The sequence below is a fragment of the Mustela putorius genome, unplaced genomic scaffold, assembly GCF_011764305.1.
Source record: "Mustela putorius furo isolate JIRA1106 unplaced genomic scaffold, ASM1176430v1.1 tig00000238_pilon_pilon_pilon, whole genome shotgun sequence".
In the NCBI taxonomy this organism is placed as follows: Eukaryota; Metazoa; Chordata; class Mammalia; order Carnivora; family Mustelidae; genus Mustela; species Mustela putorius.
This window is the reverse complement of record NW_025421324.1, coordinates 1,336,985-1,353,811: the sequence shown is the minus strand read 5'-3', so window position 1 is coordinate 1,353,811 and position 16,827 is coordinate 1,336,985. Positions and strand designations below refer to the sequence as shown.

General features: G+C 39.0%; 2 protein-coding genes across 2 annotated transcripts; both read left to right on the top strand.

Moving 5' to 3' along the window:
• The first annotated feature begins 3,488 nt into the window (after positions 1-3,488).
• On the top strand, positions 3,489-4,390 carry LOC123391548 (olfactory receptor 2D3-like). Its single transcript, XM_045078275.1, is given in 2 exon segments — positions 3,489-4,203; positions 4,206-4,390. Coding segments are annotated over 2 exon segments (900 nt in total).
• Positions 4,391-13,952: 9,562 nt separating this feature from the next.
• Positions 13,953-14,885, top strand: LOC106004698 (olfactory receptor 2D3-like). Its single transcript, XM_013050983.2, has one exon. It carries the CDS (start codon positions 13,953-13,955, stop codon positions 14,883-14,885), a length of 933 nt encoding a protein of 310 aa, XP_012906437.2.
• Positions 14,886-16,827: the final 1,942 nt, after the last annotated feature.

The following is a 16,827-nucleotide window of genomic DNA, read 5'->3' as shown; positions in this document are numbered from 1 at the left end:
TCCTCAGCACATTTACATCACCTCCTGCCAAGTACTGTACCTAGCTGAACTGACATACTTTGTCTCAAGATCTCCAAACTCATCTTTGTAAAATCCAATAGTACTTATTATATCATGTTACTCGGTTTGTTTTAAACTCACTAAATTCCCATATTCCTCCTTCTAAGCTTTGTCTGTTCTATATTAACATGAATAATTTCTTTTTCCTTCTGATCTCTGGGATAATCTGGTAGCATACTACACTAACATATAAGTCCAGAAGGGCAGGAACTAGGCCTTTTTTGTTCTCAATCACATTTCTAGCTTCTAGCAGGATAATTGCATGGGATTGAACCCAATCAATGTTTCCTAAATATGAATGGAAGTGTCCACCACAGCTCCTCTCAAATCACAACTAAAGTATATATGAAAAATTGTCTCTTCATGTCCTTGGTCCATTTTTTAATCAGAGGGTTGTTTGGTTGTGTGTGTGTGGGTGTGGGGGGGGTTGGTATTGAGCTGTATAAGTTCTTTATATAACTTTTATATTAACCCCCCTGCTGAATATATCATTTGCAGGTATTGTCTCCCATTCACTAGGATGCCTTTTGTTTTGTTGATGGTTTCTGCCATGGTACAGAAGCTTTTTATTTTGGTACAATACCAGTAGATTATTTTTGCTTCTGTTTCCCTACCCTGAGGAGACATATGCATAAGTATATATTTCTTGTTGTTGTTCATCAATATAATTTTATTTTTTTATTATTTTTTTTTGAATTAACAAAGATTTTATTTTTTTGTTTGTTTCTTTGTTTGTTTTAAATTTATTTTTTATTTGTTTTCAGGATCACAGTATTCATTATTTTTGCACCACACCCAGTGCTCCATGCAATCCATGCCCTCTCTAATACTCACCACCTGGTACCCCGACCTCCCACCCCCTGCCCCTTCATAACCCTCAGATTGCTTTTCAGAGTCCATAGTCTCTCATGGTTCACCTCCCTTCCAATTTCCCCCAACTCCCTTCTCCATTCTAACTCCCCATATCCTCCATGCTATTTGTGATGCACCACAAATAAGTGAAACCATATGATAATTGACTCTCTCTGCTTGACTTAATTCACTCAGCATAATCTCTTCCAGTCCCATCCATGTTGCTACAAAAGTTGGGTATTCATCCTTTCTGATGGAGGCATAATACTCCATAGTGTATATGGACCACATCTTCCTTATCCATTCGTCTGTTCAAGGACATCTCGGTTTGGTGACCGTGGCCGTTGCTGCTATAAACATTCGGGTACAGATGGCCCTTCTTTTCACGACATCTGTATCTTTGGGGTAAATACCCAGTAGTGCAATTGCAGGGTCATAGGGAAGCTCTATTTTTAATTTTTTAATTTCTTGAGGAAATTAAATTTAATTTAATTTCTTAAGGAATCTCCACACTGTTTTCCAAATTGGCTGCACCAACTTGCATTCCCACCAACAGTGGAAGAGGGTTCCCCTTTCTCCACATCCTCTCCAACACACGTTGTTTCCTGTCTTACTAATTTTGGCCATTCTAACTGGTGTAAGATGATATCTCAATGTGGTTTTAATTTGAATCACCCTGATGGCTAGTGATGATGAACATTTTTTCATGTGTCTGATAGCCATTTGTATGTCTTCATTGGAGAAGTGTCTTTTCATATCTTCTGCCCATTTTTTGATATGATTGTCTGTTTTGTGTGTGTTGAGTTTGATAGATCCTGGATATCAACCTTTTGTCTGTACTGTCATTTGCAAATATCTTCTCCCATTCTGTGCGTTGCCTCTTTGTTTTGTTGACTGTTTCCTTTGTTGTGCAGAAGCTTTTGATCTTGATGAAGTCCCAAAAGCTCATTTTCACTTTTGTTTCCTTTGCCTTTGGAAATCTTGAAATACCTTTCATATCTTGAAAGAAGTTGCCGTGGCTGATATGGAAGAGGTTACTACCTATGTTCTCCTCCAGGATTCTGATGGATTCCTGTCTCACATTGAGGTCTTTTATCCATTTTGAGCTTATCTTTGTGTACAGTGTAAGAGAATGGTTGCATTTCATTCTTCTACACATAGCTGTCCCATTTTACCTGCACCATTTATTGAAGAGACTGTCTTTTTTCCACTGTATATTTTTTCTTGTTTTGTTGAAGATTATTTGACCATAGAGTTGAGGGTCCATATCTGGGATCTCTACTCTGTTCCACTTGTCTATGTGTCTTTTCTGATGTATCTGTTTATGTATTCTACCCATTTTTAACATGATTATCTGTTTTTTGGGTGTTGAGTTTGAGGGGTTCTTTATAGATCTTGGATATCAGCCCTTTTTCTGTAATGTCATTTGTGAATATTCTCTCCCATTCCACGGATTTCCTCTTTGTTTTTTTTGACTGTTACCTTTTCTGTGCAGAAGCTTTTGATCTTGATGAAGTCCCAAAAGCTCATTTTCACTCTTGTTTCCTTTGCCTTTGGAGATGTGTCTTGAAAGATGTTTCTGTGGCCAATATCAAAGAGGTTACTGCTTATGTTCTCCTCTCAGATTTTGATAGATCCATGCCTCACATTGAGGTCTTTCATCCATTTTGAGTTTATCTCTATGTATGGTATGAGAGAATGGTTGAGTTTCATTCTTCTATATATAGCTGTACAATTTTCCCAGCACCATTTATTGAACAGACTTTTTTCCACCAGATATTTTTTTCCTGCTTTGTTGAAGATTATTTGACCATAACCCTTCTCAAGGATAGAAGACTCCAGCCACAAGTGCCAATCATTTGCCCATGTCCCCAGCTACATTCTCTAATTTCCTTTTCTATTAGCTTACACCCAGCCATGTTATCCTTTGCTTATTCCTGATATACAGTAATATATAAACTGAATAGTATTTCTGCCTGACTACAAAGCATTGGACCAGAACCTGATTTCCTACTGATGCACCTACACAACTCATTGAATATTATAAAACAAACAGCAGCATGAGTGAGCTCAAACACTAGTCGCACCAGAAAAGACACTGCCATTGTGCAGACAGCTATTGTGGTGCCATTTTATCTCCACAAAGGGTTGTCCTTTGTTCCAAAGTGTGTGGTGTTACCCAAGTCTGGTCTTGTCTCCAACATCTTGGCTCAGTAATGATGTGGGCCCATTATGCCTTAGTCTTCCACATTGCTGACACAGTAGAAGTGGCGGGGGGGTGGGAGGTTGGGGGAACCAGGTGGTGGGTATTATAGAGGGCACAGATTGCATGGAGCACTGGGTGTAATGCAAAAATAATGAATACTGTTATGCTGAAAATTAAAAAAAATCATTAAAAAAAAAGAATTAGGTATGGAACTTTTAGAAAATCAAATGTCTTAAATGCTTCCAAGAATGTTTTCAATCAAATACTTTTGTTCTTGCAATGAGATCTTTGCTTTCAAGATTTGATTTTCCATTATAGTCAACTTCTGATTGCCCTAGTTATGCTAATGTTTAGGCAGAAATAAACATCAATGGGCACAGAAAACCAAACCTATGTGACTGAATTTATCTTGCTGGGCCTTTCTTCAGATCGGCAGATACAGATCCTCCTGTTTGTGGTGTTTCTCATCATCTACCTGATAACTCTGTTGGGAAATCTCATCATAATGCTAATTCATATCGACTCTCGACTTCAAACACCAATGTACTTCTTCCTTAAAAACTTGTCATTTACTGATCTCTGTTTCTCTACAACAATCATCCCCCAGATGTTATTCCATTTGCTAGTAATGAGAAAAACCATTTCCTTTGCTGGGTGTTCAATTCAGATGATTTTTTTCCTAGTAGCTGGGTGTACAGAAAGTTCCCTCCTAGCAGTGATGTCCTATGACCGCTATGTGGCTGTCTGTAAGCCCCTTCACTACTCCATGCTCATGACCCAGAGGGTGTGTATACAGCTGAGCATAGGGTCCTGGGCCACTGGAGCATTTGTATCTCTGGTAGACACAACATTTACTTTATGTCTGTCATACCACGGACAGAACATAATTAATCATTATTTTTGTGAACCTCCTGCACTCCTGAAGTTGGCTTCAGAAGAAACCTACAAAGCTGAGATTGCCATCTTTGCAATAGGTGTGGTAATTCTCCTTGGTCCTCTTTCCCTCATCCTTTTCTCCTATTGGAATATTATATTCACTGTGATTCAGATACAGTTAGGAGAGGGGAGGCCCAAGGTCTTTTCTACTTGGGTTCTCATCTCACTGTTGTTGTCTTCTTCTATGGCTCAACAATATTTACCTACATGCGTCCAAATTCCAAGAACATAAGTGAAGGGGATAAGGTGATCTCTGTGTTCTACTCAGTTGTAACATCCATGATGAACCCAAACAAGGATGTGAAGGAGGCATTTATGAAAATATTTGGAAGATAAACCCTCTCAGAGGCAAGAATCTTTATATTGATATACAGCTTTGGGAATGAAGACATTCCAAACTGATTCAACATTTTTTTTTTAAGATTTTATTTACTTATTTGACAGACAGAGAGCACAAGTGGGCAGAGAGGCAGGCAGAGAGAAAGGGGAGGAAGCAGGTTCCCTGCACAGGAGAGAACCCGATATGGGGCTCGATCCCAGGACCTTGGGATCATGACCCGAGTTGAAGCAGAGGTTTTAACCCACTGAGCCACCTAGGCACCCCCTGATTTGACATTTTTAACAGCTTTCTCTCTGAACTATCCCTAGGCTGATACATCTATAAGGGTAATGCTTGTATATCAAGGATGTTTTCAAGTTTGTCACCTGCATGTTGTTCCAAGATTCTTCTCTGTGGTTATGGCTCACTTGCCTCATAACCGCTTTTTTGCTACTGCATTACATATAATATAAGTTATATATTTATATCATATTATATTAATATTTTTATACATCAAAGAGGAACTTCATTTATACTGCATTCCTAAGTCACTAATTCATTTTCACCCAGAGATAATACTTTTGCTTCTAAACTCCATTGCTTGTTGTCAGCCTCATCCCATGCTAACATCTACAGTCATCCACAGATGCTGGACCAAGATGCCCTTCAACGGATGAATGGATAAGGAAGATGTGGTCCATATATACCCAACTTTTGTAGCAACATGGATGGGACTGGAAGAGATTATGCTGAGTGAAATAAGTCAAGCAGAGAGAGTCAATTATCATATGGTTTCACTTATTTGTGGAGCATAACAAAAAGCATGGAGGACATGGGGAGTTAGAGAGAAGGAGGTTGGAGTAAATTGGAAGGGGAGGTGAATCATGAGAGACTATGGACTCTGAAAAACAGTGTGAGGGGTTTGAAGTGGGGGGGGCGGTGGGAGGTCGGGGTACCAGGTGGTGGGTATTATAGAGGGCATGGATTGCATGGAGCACTGGGTGTGGTGGAAAAATAATGATACTGTTATGCTGAAAATAAATAAATGAAAAAAATATGCTAAATTCTATAATTTCATGTGAAAAATATCAATTATTTTTTTACCTTAAAACTCTGATATGGAAGCCTCTTTCTTATTTTGTTTTGTTTGTAGGGGTTGTGTTGTTTTGCTGTAGAGTCCCAAAATACTGCTATAGTTAATTCAACTACACATGGGGGAGCTACTGGCTTAGACAATAATGTGTGGGATCTCATAGTCCAACATACATTTTCACATATCACACACTCCTTCTCTCCAAGAACAATTGTTGGGTTGAAGGAACGAGAATTAAGAAGCAATGTGCCTACATCAGAACTCTCTTATCAGAAACATCTGTGACACTAATACATCACAGCTGTTCCCTCCTCAGACATGCTCCTCCCTCTTCTGCAGGTTTGATTGTGCCAGTATCCATTAAGTTCTCCTTTTTGGAAAGTGGAAAAGGATGGCTGACATATGAGAAGCAATCCCAGAAGATGTAACTTATTCTGTGGGATTAAATGGCCCCATTATCCTTTTTCACAACTTGCCAAAAATTTTTGGCAAAAGCACTACTGGTAATGCTTGTGGCTACTCACTGATGGTCAGTGTGTGCACTGCCACTCCCTTAGAAGGAAATCCACTGTTGTTCTTTACCCTCAGCTAAATCTCTACCTGCAAGTATTAAGTGGAATTGACCCAACTCTTCATTGGCATGTAGAAACACTACCAATTTCCATGCCTGGCTGCAGAGCCTGTGAGCCATGAAAAAACGTAGCTGGGGACCATCAAAGTTCTGTCCATTTCCCCCGCATGATTTTTTCTTTCTCATGGCAGAAGTCCTAAGTCACAAACATGTACCATTTGTACTTCATTTCCCAGACTTACAAATATCCCCTGATTGTCACACCCCATCTTCCATGGAGCATCTTGTAGGGATTCTTGTCATATAGAAGAGTGCTGCTGACCATAGCCAAACCCTCCTTTCACACAGCAAGAAGAATATAGAAAATTTTATCTTTTACCAAGAAAAATTTCAACTTGGAGTTCTGCTATGACTTCATGACCATCTATAAACAAAGTTATTATGGATGAAGTATGGCAGGAGCCAGAGAAAATGAGGAGATCTTGATGAAAATCAAGCTTGCCACACTGAGATCTGGTTGCTCCAGCTTCAGTGTCCCTGGCTTGTTCTGGGCATCCATTGCTCATCATTATGTGTCATGATGTCCCTGCTGAATTGAATACATTGTGTGCGTAATGACTCTGCATGGGAGAATAAATGTATGCAATAATAGATTCACTAGGCAGCTGTGAGTTGTATTATTTTCAGATTATATGTATCAACATGATCTTATGCAAGGAAACAAAAAACTGATCTTGTACTACAGATTCTTTGAGAGGCTATGATGTAAATAAAATAATTTATATTTTTTAATTGAAGTATAGATGACATACAATATTATATTAGTTTCAGGTGTACAACATAATGATTTGATATTTATATACATTACATAATGCTTACCATAATAAATGTAGATATCATCTGCCACCTGACAGTTATTATAGTATTGTTGGCTAGATTCCTATGCTGTACTTTACACTTCATGACTTAGTGATGTTATAACCGAATGTTTGTACCTCTTTATCCCTTTCACCAATTTCATCTCCCCTACCCTCTTCCATTTGGCAATCACTAGATTTTTCTCTGTATTTATGAGTCGGTCTCTCTCTCATTTTATTTGTTTTGTTTCTTAAATTCCACATATAGGTAAAATCATATGGTATTTGTCTTGTTTTGTCTAACTTGCTCCATCTTGTAGACTATACTCCCTCCCAAGGCTCTGGGAGAGAACCCTTCCTTGCTTCTTCAAGCTTTTGGCACTGAAGTGTTCCCTAGTTTGTGGCAGTATAATTCCAATCTCCGCCTCTGCCTTAATATGACCTTCCCTCCCTCTGTGTCCGTCCCACTTCTTTTTTTTTTAAGTATTTATTTATTTATTTATTTGAGAGAGAGAGAGCACACAAGCAAAGAGAGGGGCAGAGTGGGAGGGAGAGAGAATTTCAAGCAAACTCCCTGTTGAGCATGGAGCCCAACTTAGTGCTTGATCTCATGACCCAGAGATCATGACCTGAGCTAAAACAAAGAGTTAGATGCTCAAACAACTGAGCCACCCAGGTGTCCCTATATTCCCCTTTTCTTTTCTTCTTTTTTTATTAATTAATTTTTATTAATTATTTTCAGAAAAACAGTATTCATTATTTTTTCACCATACCCAGTGCTCCATGCAATCTGTGCCCTCTATAATACCCACCACCTGGTACCCCAACCTCCCATCCCCCTGCCACTTCAAACCCCTCAGATTGTTTTTCAGAGTCCATAGTCTCTCATGATTCATCTCCCCTTCCAATTCACCCCAACTCCCTTCTCCTAACTCCCCATGTCCACCATGCTATTTGTTATGCTCCACAAATAAGTGAAACCATATGATAATTGACTCTCTCTGCTTGACTTATTTCACTCAGCATAATCTCTTCCAGTCCCATCCATGTTGCTACAAATGTTGGGTATTAGTCTTTTCTGATGGAGGCATAATACTCCATAGTGTATATGGACCACATCTTCCTTATCCATTCGTCCGTTAAAGGGCATCTTGGTTCTTTCCATAGTTTGGCAACAGTGGCCATTGCTGCTATAAACATTGGGGTGCAGATGGCTCTTCTTTTCACGACATCTTTATCTTTGGGGTAAATACCCAGTAGTGCAATGGCAGGGTCATAGGGAAGCTCTCTTTTTAATTTCTTGAGGAATCTCCACACTGTTCTCCAAAGAGGCTGCACCAACTTGCATTCCCACCAACAGTGGAAGAGGGTTCCCTTTCTCCACATCCTCTCCAACACATGTTGTTTCCTGTTTTGTTAATTTTGGCCATTCTAACTGGTGTAAGGTGATATCTCAATGTGGTTTTAATTTGTATCTCCCTGAGGGCTAGTGATGATGAACATTTTTTCATGTGTCTGATAGTCATTTGTATGTTTTGATTGGAGAAGTGTCTGTTCATATCTTCTGCCCATTGTTTGATATGTTTGCCTGTTTCATGTGTGCTGAGTTTGAGGAGTTCATTATAGATCCTGGATATCAACCTTTTGTCTGTACTGTCATTTGCAAATATCTTCTCCCATTCCGTGGGTTGCCTCTTTGTTTTCTTGACTGTTTCCTTTACTGTGCAGAAGCTTTTGATTTTGATGGAGTCCCAAAAGTTTCTTTTCGCTTTTGTTAAATATTTTATTTATTTATTTGACAGAAAGTGATCACAAGTAGGCATAGAGGCATGCAGGGCGGGGGGGGGGGAGGGGGGGGAGGGAAAGCAGGCTCCCCGCTGAGCAGAGAGCCCAATGCAGGGCTCTATGCCAGGACCCTGGGATCATGACCTGAGCCGAAGGCAGAAGCCATCAAAAGAAATGAAATCTTGCCATTTGCGACAACATGGATGGAACTAGAGCGTATCATGCTTAGCGAAATAAGTCAAGCAGAGAAAGACAACTATCATGATCTCCCTGATATGAGGAAGTGGTGATGCAACATGGGGGCTTAAGTGGGTAGGAAAAGAATCAATGAAACAAGATGGGATTGGGAGAGAGACAAACCATAAGTGACTCTTGATCTCACAAAACAAACTGAGGGTTGCTGGGGGGAGGGGGTTTGGGAGAAGGGGGTGGGATTATGGACATTGGGGAGGGTATGTGCTTTGGTGAGTGCTGTGAAGTGTGTAAACCTGGTGATACACAGACCTGTACCCCTGGGGACAAAAATATATGTTCATATAAAATAAAAAATTAAAAAAAAAAAGAAGTCTTAACCCATGTGCCCCTTCTTCCCATTTTCTTAAGAAGACATATGTCACTGGTTAGCATTCACCCTACTCCAGGATGATTTCATTTTGAATATAACTACAGCGGCAAAGGTCGTTATACCAAATATGATCGTGTTGTGAGGTTCCAAGTGGACATATTTTGGGGGTTACAATTCAACCCATTGCAAGCTTGGAAGTTCTGAAAAGGCAATTGATTTTATTTTAGTTTTCAAAGAAAGCCATCTTGATAATATACTTCTAAAGGTCACATTGAGTATTGTATGGGAAGTGGATTATAAGTGGACAAGTATGGAAACAAAAAAAAACAATCAATAAGAATGAGTTTTATTGCAGTAGCCCAGGAAAGAGATACTGGTCTTAGCTAGGGTTGTAGCAATGGGGAGCCAGAGGTGATGGTAAGATATCTGAGTAGATCATTTATACAAGATTTAAAAAGTGAGTAATGAAATATCCCTAAGTCTTTGGCCTGAGCAATTCTGTAGATGATGGGAGAGACTCAAAAAGGGAGGTTGAGGAAACCAAGAATTCTCTTCTGGACTTTTTTACATGGCCCTTTGTTATATGCTGACTTTGTTCTCACACCACCCTTCTATATTTGAATAGCTACAATAAAGCCTTCATTTAAACAGTCCTGATATCTTAAACTGCATCACCCATCTGTAGTTTAGAGCTTTGCCGCAACCCCATCACCATTTCCATTAGCTGAAGATTTTAATTAAAGCATTTTGAGTACAGTTGCACACATGGGTTCTGAAGTCCTTGGTAGCAGTAATTTTGGTAGTCATCAACCAAATGATGCAAAATGTACTTTTGTCTTTTATGTTACCATCATTATTAAAACCTCCATTTTAAAAATACTAACAATTTAGAGACACAAGTGGTCCTTAGACTGGTTTGAGAAACAGTAGAGTAGCACCTGATTACCAGATAAGATTCAGATATTTCAGTATATGAGTAGAATGAAAAATGCCCCCAGGGTATCTCTTATTGTAGAAATGTTTTAAAAAGTTAATAGCACAAATTGCTCCAGGGACTTCCCTGTTTACAATAGCTCTTAGGAACTCAGGCTTAAAGACTTAAACCCAGGAAAATCCTTAAGGCATGTTTCTTGGTGAATTGGGGATTTTAATACAATCATTCTCATTGGCTTTGGGTATAACAGGACTTGTAGACAAGACGATGTTCCAACCTTCAAGATATGTGGTAAAAGCAATGGAAGTTGCCTATTCGGCTATGGATTAACAGACTACAGAAACCATAACTTCCTTCATTGATTAACTTCTGCTTCATCACTGCACCCAATGTCCTGTGTTTGTCTCTTGCCAGTCCACCAGGTGAGAGCAGATAAGGTAATTAGGGGGACTTAATCCTTTTAGAGAGTCTGAAATTTTGATTCTGTCATTGGGATGGACTCCGCCTTTCACTCCCATCTCTTTTTTATCTGGCTTCGACAGAGAATACATGCTCTTCTTTTTTACTGATTGTCTTGAGTGATAGCCTCATTCACCCTGTTTTACAACTCCTCTGGAGAGGATTAAGCTACTCACCCAGGATACCTGCGTGACTTCAAGGGTTGTGAATAAGCCCTGTCTCTCCTTTTTTTTTTTTTTTAACTTTATTTTTTATTTTCAGCATAACAGTATTCATTACTTTTGCACCACACCCAGTGCTCCTTGCAATCCGTGCCCTCTATAATACTCACCACCTGGTACCATGACCTCCCACCCCCCTCCCTGCCAAAAACCTCAGATCGCTTTTCAGAGTCCATAGTCTCTCATGGTTCACCTCCCCTTCTATTTTCCCCCAACTCCTTTCTCCTCTCGTCCTATCTCTCATTTTGCACCAAAAGCTAATCTGCCAGATTCTCCTTGGCCTCTTGTTGTCTCAATATTCTCTTTTCAGGGATTCCCTCCTTGTTCCATTTAGCCACTGGGTTTGGACAGTGTGAGTAGGCAGGACCAGGAGGGGACCTTGACCACCTGTCCTAGGCACACAGGCAGAATCTTCTTGTGGCCAGACATCCCTGGATGAAACAAAAGACTGTGTGAGTATGCTAATTTGAATGTGCAGGTATACACAAATCCAGGTATCTTGCCCCCTCTCATATTGAACTCACCCTTCCTTGTTTGGATGTGGGTAATGGTCAGTTCATTCACTCTCTTTAGCCAGGTGATCAGTCCTGGGATCTTCTAAACCAAGATTGTCCTAATCCCAGATCAGAATTCAACATCTCAACTGCCAACATAGTCCTTTCTTCTAACTTACATTTCTCTTGCGAAAGGGAATATGTTGGTGTGCTAATGGCAAATGTTTTGGTGTGGAGTGTCAGCATGCTTTGTTCACCCATTCAACTTAACTTTTTTTTAATATTTCATTTTTAAGTAATCTCTATATCCAACATGAGGCTCAATCTCACAACCTCAAAATCAAGAGTCACATGCTCTACCAACTGAGCCAGTCAGGCATCGTTCCCAACACATAGCAGACAACCTCTGCTATGTCTCAGATGGTAGGAATAAACAGATAATAAAGATAAGTGACATATGCTTTACTGTTTTGAAGAAAAAACAGTCAGGGAGATGGAAAGAAAGAAAAAGAAAGAAAGAAGGAAAGAAAGAAAGAAAGAAAGAAAGAAAGAAAAAAGAAAGAAAAGGAAAACAAAATAAACTTCAAATTCCTTCACAGGACCATTCTAGCCCCTCTGAATTTAACCACCCAATAAATGTCTAAAATAAGCTTTAACGTACTTACTTTATCTTAGGTTGTTTAATTTTTTTATTTAAATTCAATGTAGTTGACATACACTGTTATTAGTTTATTATTAGTTTCAAAGGTACAATTTAGTGTTTCATCAAATGCATATAACTCTTTACATCAAGTGCCCTTCTTAATGCCCATCACCCAGTTATCCCATTCCCCCTTCCCCACTTTCCCTCCAGCAACCCTCAGTTTGTTTCCTATAGTTAAGAGTCTCTTATAGTTTGTCTCCCTCTCTGGTTTCACCTTATTTTATTTTTCCCTCTCTTCCCCCTATGATCCTCCATTTTATTTCTTAAATTCAACACATATGTGAAATCATATGATAATTGTCTTCCTCTGATTGACTTATTTCACTTAGCATAATACCCTCTATTTCCAACCACGTCATTCCAAATGGTAAGATTTCATTTTTTTGATGTCTGAGCAATATTTCATTATATAGATACTGAGATATATATATCACATGTTCTTTATCTATTCATCTGATGATGAACATCTCAGCTCCTTTCATAGTTTGGCAATTGTGGACATTGCTGCTATAAACATTGGGGTGCAAGTGTTCCTTTGAATCACTGTTTGTATCCTTTGGGTAAATACCCAATAATGCAACTTCTGAGTCTATTGCACTATTTTTAACTTTTTGACTTTTTAGGAACCTCCATACTGTTTCCCAGAGTGGCTGTACCACATTGCATTCTCACCAACAGTGTAAGAGAGTTCCCCTTTCTCTCATCCCTTGCCAACATCTGGTGTTTCCTGACTTGCTAATTTTAGCCATTCTAACAGGTGTGAGGTGGTATCTTATTGTGGTTTTGATTTGTGTTTCCCTGATGCCAATGAGCATTTTTTTCATGTGTCTGTTGGCCAAGACCACCCGAAATTATTTTAAAATATCTGTGCATGTATGCCTGATTGTTTTTGTGACTAAAGATAGCTCTGCCACAGTGGATTAGCTTTAAAACCCATAAAATGAAGGTCGATGGATTGGTCTTCTCAGAGTGGATATGGGAAATAGACAGATATAACTGGGTGAAAGTTTAGCCTTCTCTACTATGAGTTTTTGAGTAAGAAAGAAAAAGAATCGCAGGATACAGAAAGACTGAGAAAACAAAATTTTTTCTGAACCTTTGTTTCATCATCTATGTAAAGATAAAATAAGTTAAAAATAAGTGTACACAAACAATTTCTGGCACGAGGGCCCAACACATGGAAATTAGTATTATTATTGCCAAAGGACCTTGTGCAAAAAGAGATAAAGTGTGGAGGACAGATTAAGTCATGTTTAAAGGATGCTTCTGAGTGCAACAATCAATGAGGCAGCTTTTTTTTTTCTTAACTGATGTTCCTCAACATCCTCTTCACACTAAAAACAGATAAAGGAAGAATTTAATTAAGGACCAGGATCACAGACTACTACATCATCCTTTAATTTACTAGTTCTTGCTCAGAGTGCTTCTTTAGGATTATTTTGCAAAAATATTCAAAAAAATCAGCTTTCTTAATGTTATCAGATAGTTTTATCAGATAGTTTGCAGCATAAAAACCTAACTAGTTTAAAGCAACGTCAATTTGTTTGCTTCCAAACCTACATAAAATGAAGGATGCACTGTGAGCAGCACTATAGTCTTATCATGACTATATGTAGTCCTGCTGAAGTTTGGTCATGTAGCATATTCAGGATTATTTCTGGCCCTCTGGAGCAACTGAAAGATTCAAAGGGAGAGCAAATCAGAAATGACTTTCATCTGTCAAAAATACTAAGTAAAAAGAGAATTCTCTCTTCTGACAGGAAATCTGTTAGGAGATGGAAATCAACAGCCCAGTTCTGATGCTTATTAATACCTAAGTTACTCAGATATAATTTTTATAACTGGACAATATGTGTTTCTTTTCTTGGTGCTGACATATAAACAGTAATAAATTTTCATGGGAGAAGAAAACCAAACCTATGTGACTGAATTTGTCTTCCTGGGCCTCTCACAAGATCCACAGACACAAGTCCTGCTCTTTTTCCTTTTTCTGATCATCTACCTGCTGACAGTACTGGGAAATCTGCTTATCATTTTGCTCATTCACATAGACTCTAGACTCCACACACCCATGTACTTTTTCCTTAGAAACTTGTCCTTTGCTGATCTCTGTTTTTCTACGACCACAGTGCCCCAGGTGCTTGTCCACTTTCTCATAAAGAGGAAAACCATTTCTTTTGCTGGATGCTCAACACAGATATTTGTTTTACTTCTAGTTGGGTGTACAGAATGTGCATTGCTGGCGGTGATGTCCTATGACCGTTATGTGGCTGTCTGCAAGCCCCTGCACTACTCCACCATCATGACACATTGGTTATGTGTCCAACTGGCCACAGGGTCCTGGGTCAGCGGAGCGTTTGTGTCTTTGGTGGACACCACATTCACACTGCGTCTGCCCTACACAGGGAACAATATTATCAACCATTTTTTTTGTGAACCTCCTGCCCTCTTGAAGCTGGCTTCAACAAATACCTACAGCACAGAAATGGCCATCTTTACAATGGGTGTGGTCATCCTCTTAGCTCCTGTCTGCCTGATCCTTGTCTCCTACTGGAATATTATCTCCACAGTAATCCAGATGCATTCTGGGGAGGGGAGGTTCAAGGCTTTCTCTACCTGTGGCTCCCATCTCATTGTTGTTGTCCTCTTCTATGGATCAGCAATATTTGCCTACATGAGGCCAAACTCCAAGATAATGAATGAAAGGGATAAAATGATCTCTGTGTTCTACTCAGCAGTGACACCCATGCTGAACCCCATCATTTACAGTCTGAGAAACAAGGATGTCAAAGGGGCTCTCAGAAGAGTGACTGCAAGATCATCTTTTTGAAGGTGGGAATCTTTTCTTTTTTTTTTTGGCTTTCAGTAAGTCATTTTTTTTTAATTTATTTTTTCTTTATTTTCAGCATAACAGTATTTATTATTTTTGCACCACACCCAGTGCTCCATGCAATCCGTGCCCTCTATAATACCCACCATCTGTTACCCCCACCTCCCACCCCTCGCCTCTTCATAACCCTCAGGTTGTTTTTCAGAGTCCATAGTCTCTAATGCTTCACCTCCCCTTCCAACTTCCCTCAATTGCCTTCTCCTCTCTAACTCCCCATGTTCTCCAGGCTATTTGTAATGCTCCACAAATAAGTGAAGCCATATGATAATTGACTCTCTCTACTTGACTTATTTCACTCAACATAATCTCTTCCAGTCCCGTCCATGTTGCTACAAAATGTTGGGTATTCATCCTTTCTGATGGAGGCATAATACTCCATAGTGTATATGGAGCACATCTTCCTTATTCATTCGTCCATTGAAGGGCATCTTGGTTCTTTCCACAGTTTGGCGACCGTGGCCATTGCTGCTATAAACATTGGGGTACAGATGGCCCTTCTTTTCACGACATCTGTATCTTTGGGGTAAATACCCAGTATTGCAATGGCAGTGTCATAGGGAAGTTCTATTTTTAATTTTTTGAGGAATAGCCACACTATTCTCCAAGGAGGCTGCACCAACTTGCAAGGTGGGGATCTTTAATCATGACAGTTTTAAGGATGTAGAGAGAAGTGAGTTTTTTGTAAAACTTCCCATTTTCATCCCATTCCTCCACTTCTTTTCCTTCTCCTTTTTTCCTATGTCTCTTCTAAAATAAACTTAGTAAAGGGCCTAGTCAATGTAAGACACCTTAATAGACACAGACAAGAAGTATAGAAGGGAAGGACAGTGGGGAAAAGGGTTAGGGGATTAAGGAGTGCACTTGTGATAAGCACCGGGTGTTTGATGAATATATTCATCAAATATATTTTGAAGAGGAGCATTTCTAGAAGCTGTGTATATAGACATGAAAAGTAAGGTCTTCATGATGTTTAGTTCTAACATGGCCTTAAATTCTCAATTTAATAATTTCTGAGATGTAAAATAAAGTACATTTAAGGAATAAGAATAGTAGAATTTTTCTAAGAGTATGTGTAATATAAGAAAGTAGTGAGCTACAGCACCATTTATTGAAGAGACTGTCTTTTTTCCACTGTATATTTTTTCCTGTTTTGTTGAATATTATTTGACCATAGAGTTGAGGGTCCATATCTGGGCTGTCTACTCTGTTCCACTGGTCTATGGGTCTGTTTTGATGCCATTACCATGTTGTCTTGGTGATCATAGCTTTGTAGTAAAGCTTGAAATCAGGTAACATGATGCCCCCTATTTTATTTTTGTTTTTCAACATTTCCTTAGCGATTCGGGGTCTCTTCTGATTCCATACAAATTTTTGGATTATTTGCTCCAGCTCTTTGAAGAATACCGGTGGAATTTTGATCAGAATGGCATTAAAAGTATAGATTGCTCTAGGCAGTATAGACATTTTTAAAATGTTTATTCTTCAGATCAAAGAATATGGAATGGTCTTCCATCTTTTTGTGTCTTCTTCAATTTATTTCATGAGTGTTCTGTAGTTCCTCGAGTACAGATCCTTTACCTCTTTGGTTAGGTTTATTCCCAGATATCTTATGGTTCTTGGTGCTGTAGTAAATGGAATCAATTCTCTAATTTCCCTTTCTGTATTTTCATTGTTAGTGTATAAGAAAGCCACTGATTTCTGTACATTTACTTTGTATCCTGCCATGTTGTTGAATTGCTGTATGAGTTCTAGTAGTTTGGGAGTGGAGTATTTTGGGTTTTCCATATAAAGAATCATGTCATCTGTGAAGAGAGAGAGTTTGACTTCTTCATTGCCAATTTGGATACTTTTTTTTTCTCTTTGTTGTCTGATTGCTGTTGCT

Coding starts and splice junctions, on each gene's coding strand:
- LOC106004698 (XM_013050983.2), top strand. CDS start 13,953: ATGGGAGAAGAAAACCAAACCTATGTGACTGAATTTGTCTTCCTGGGC.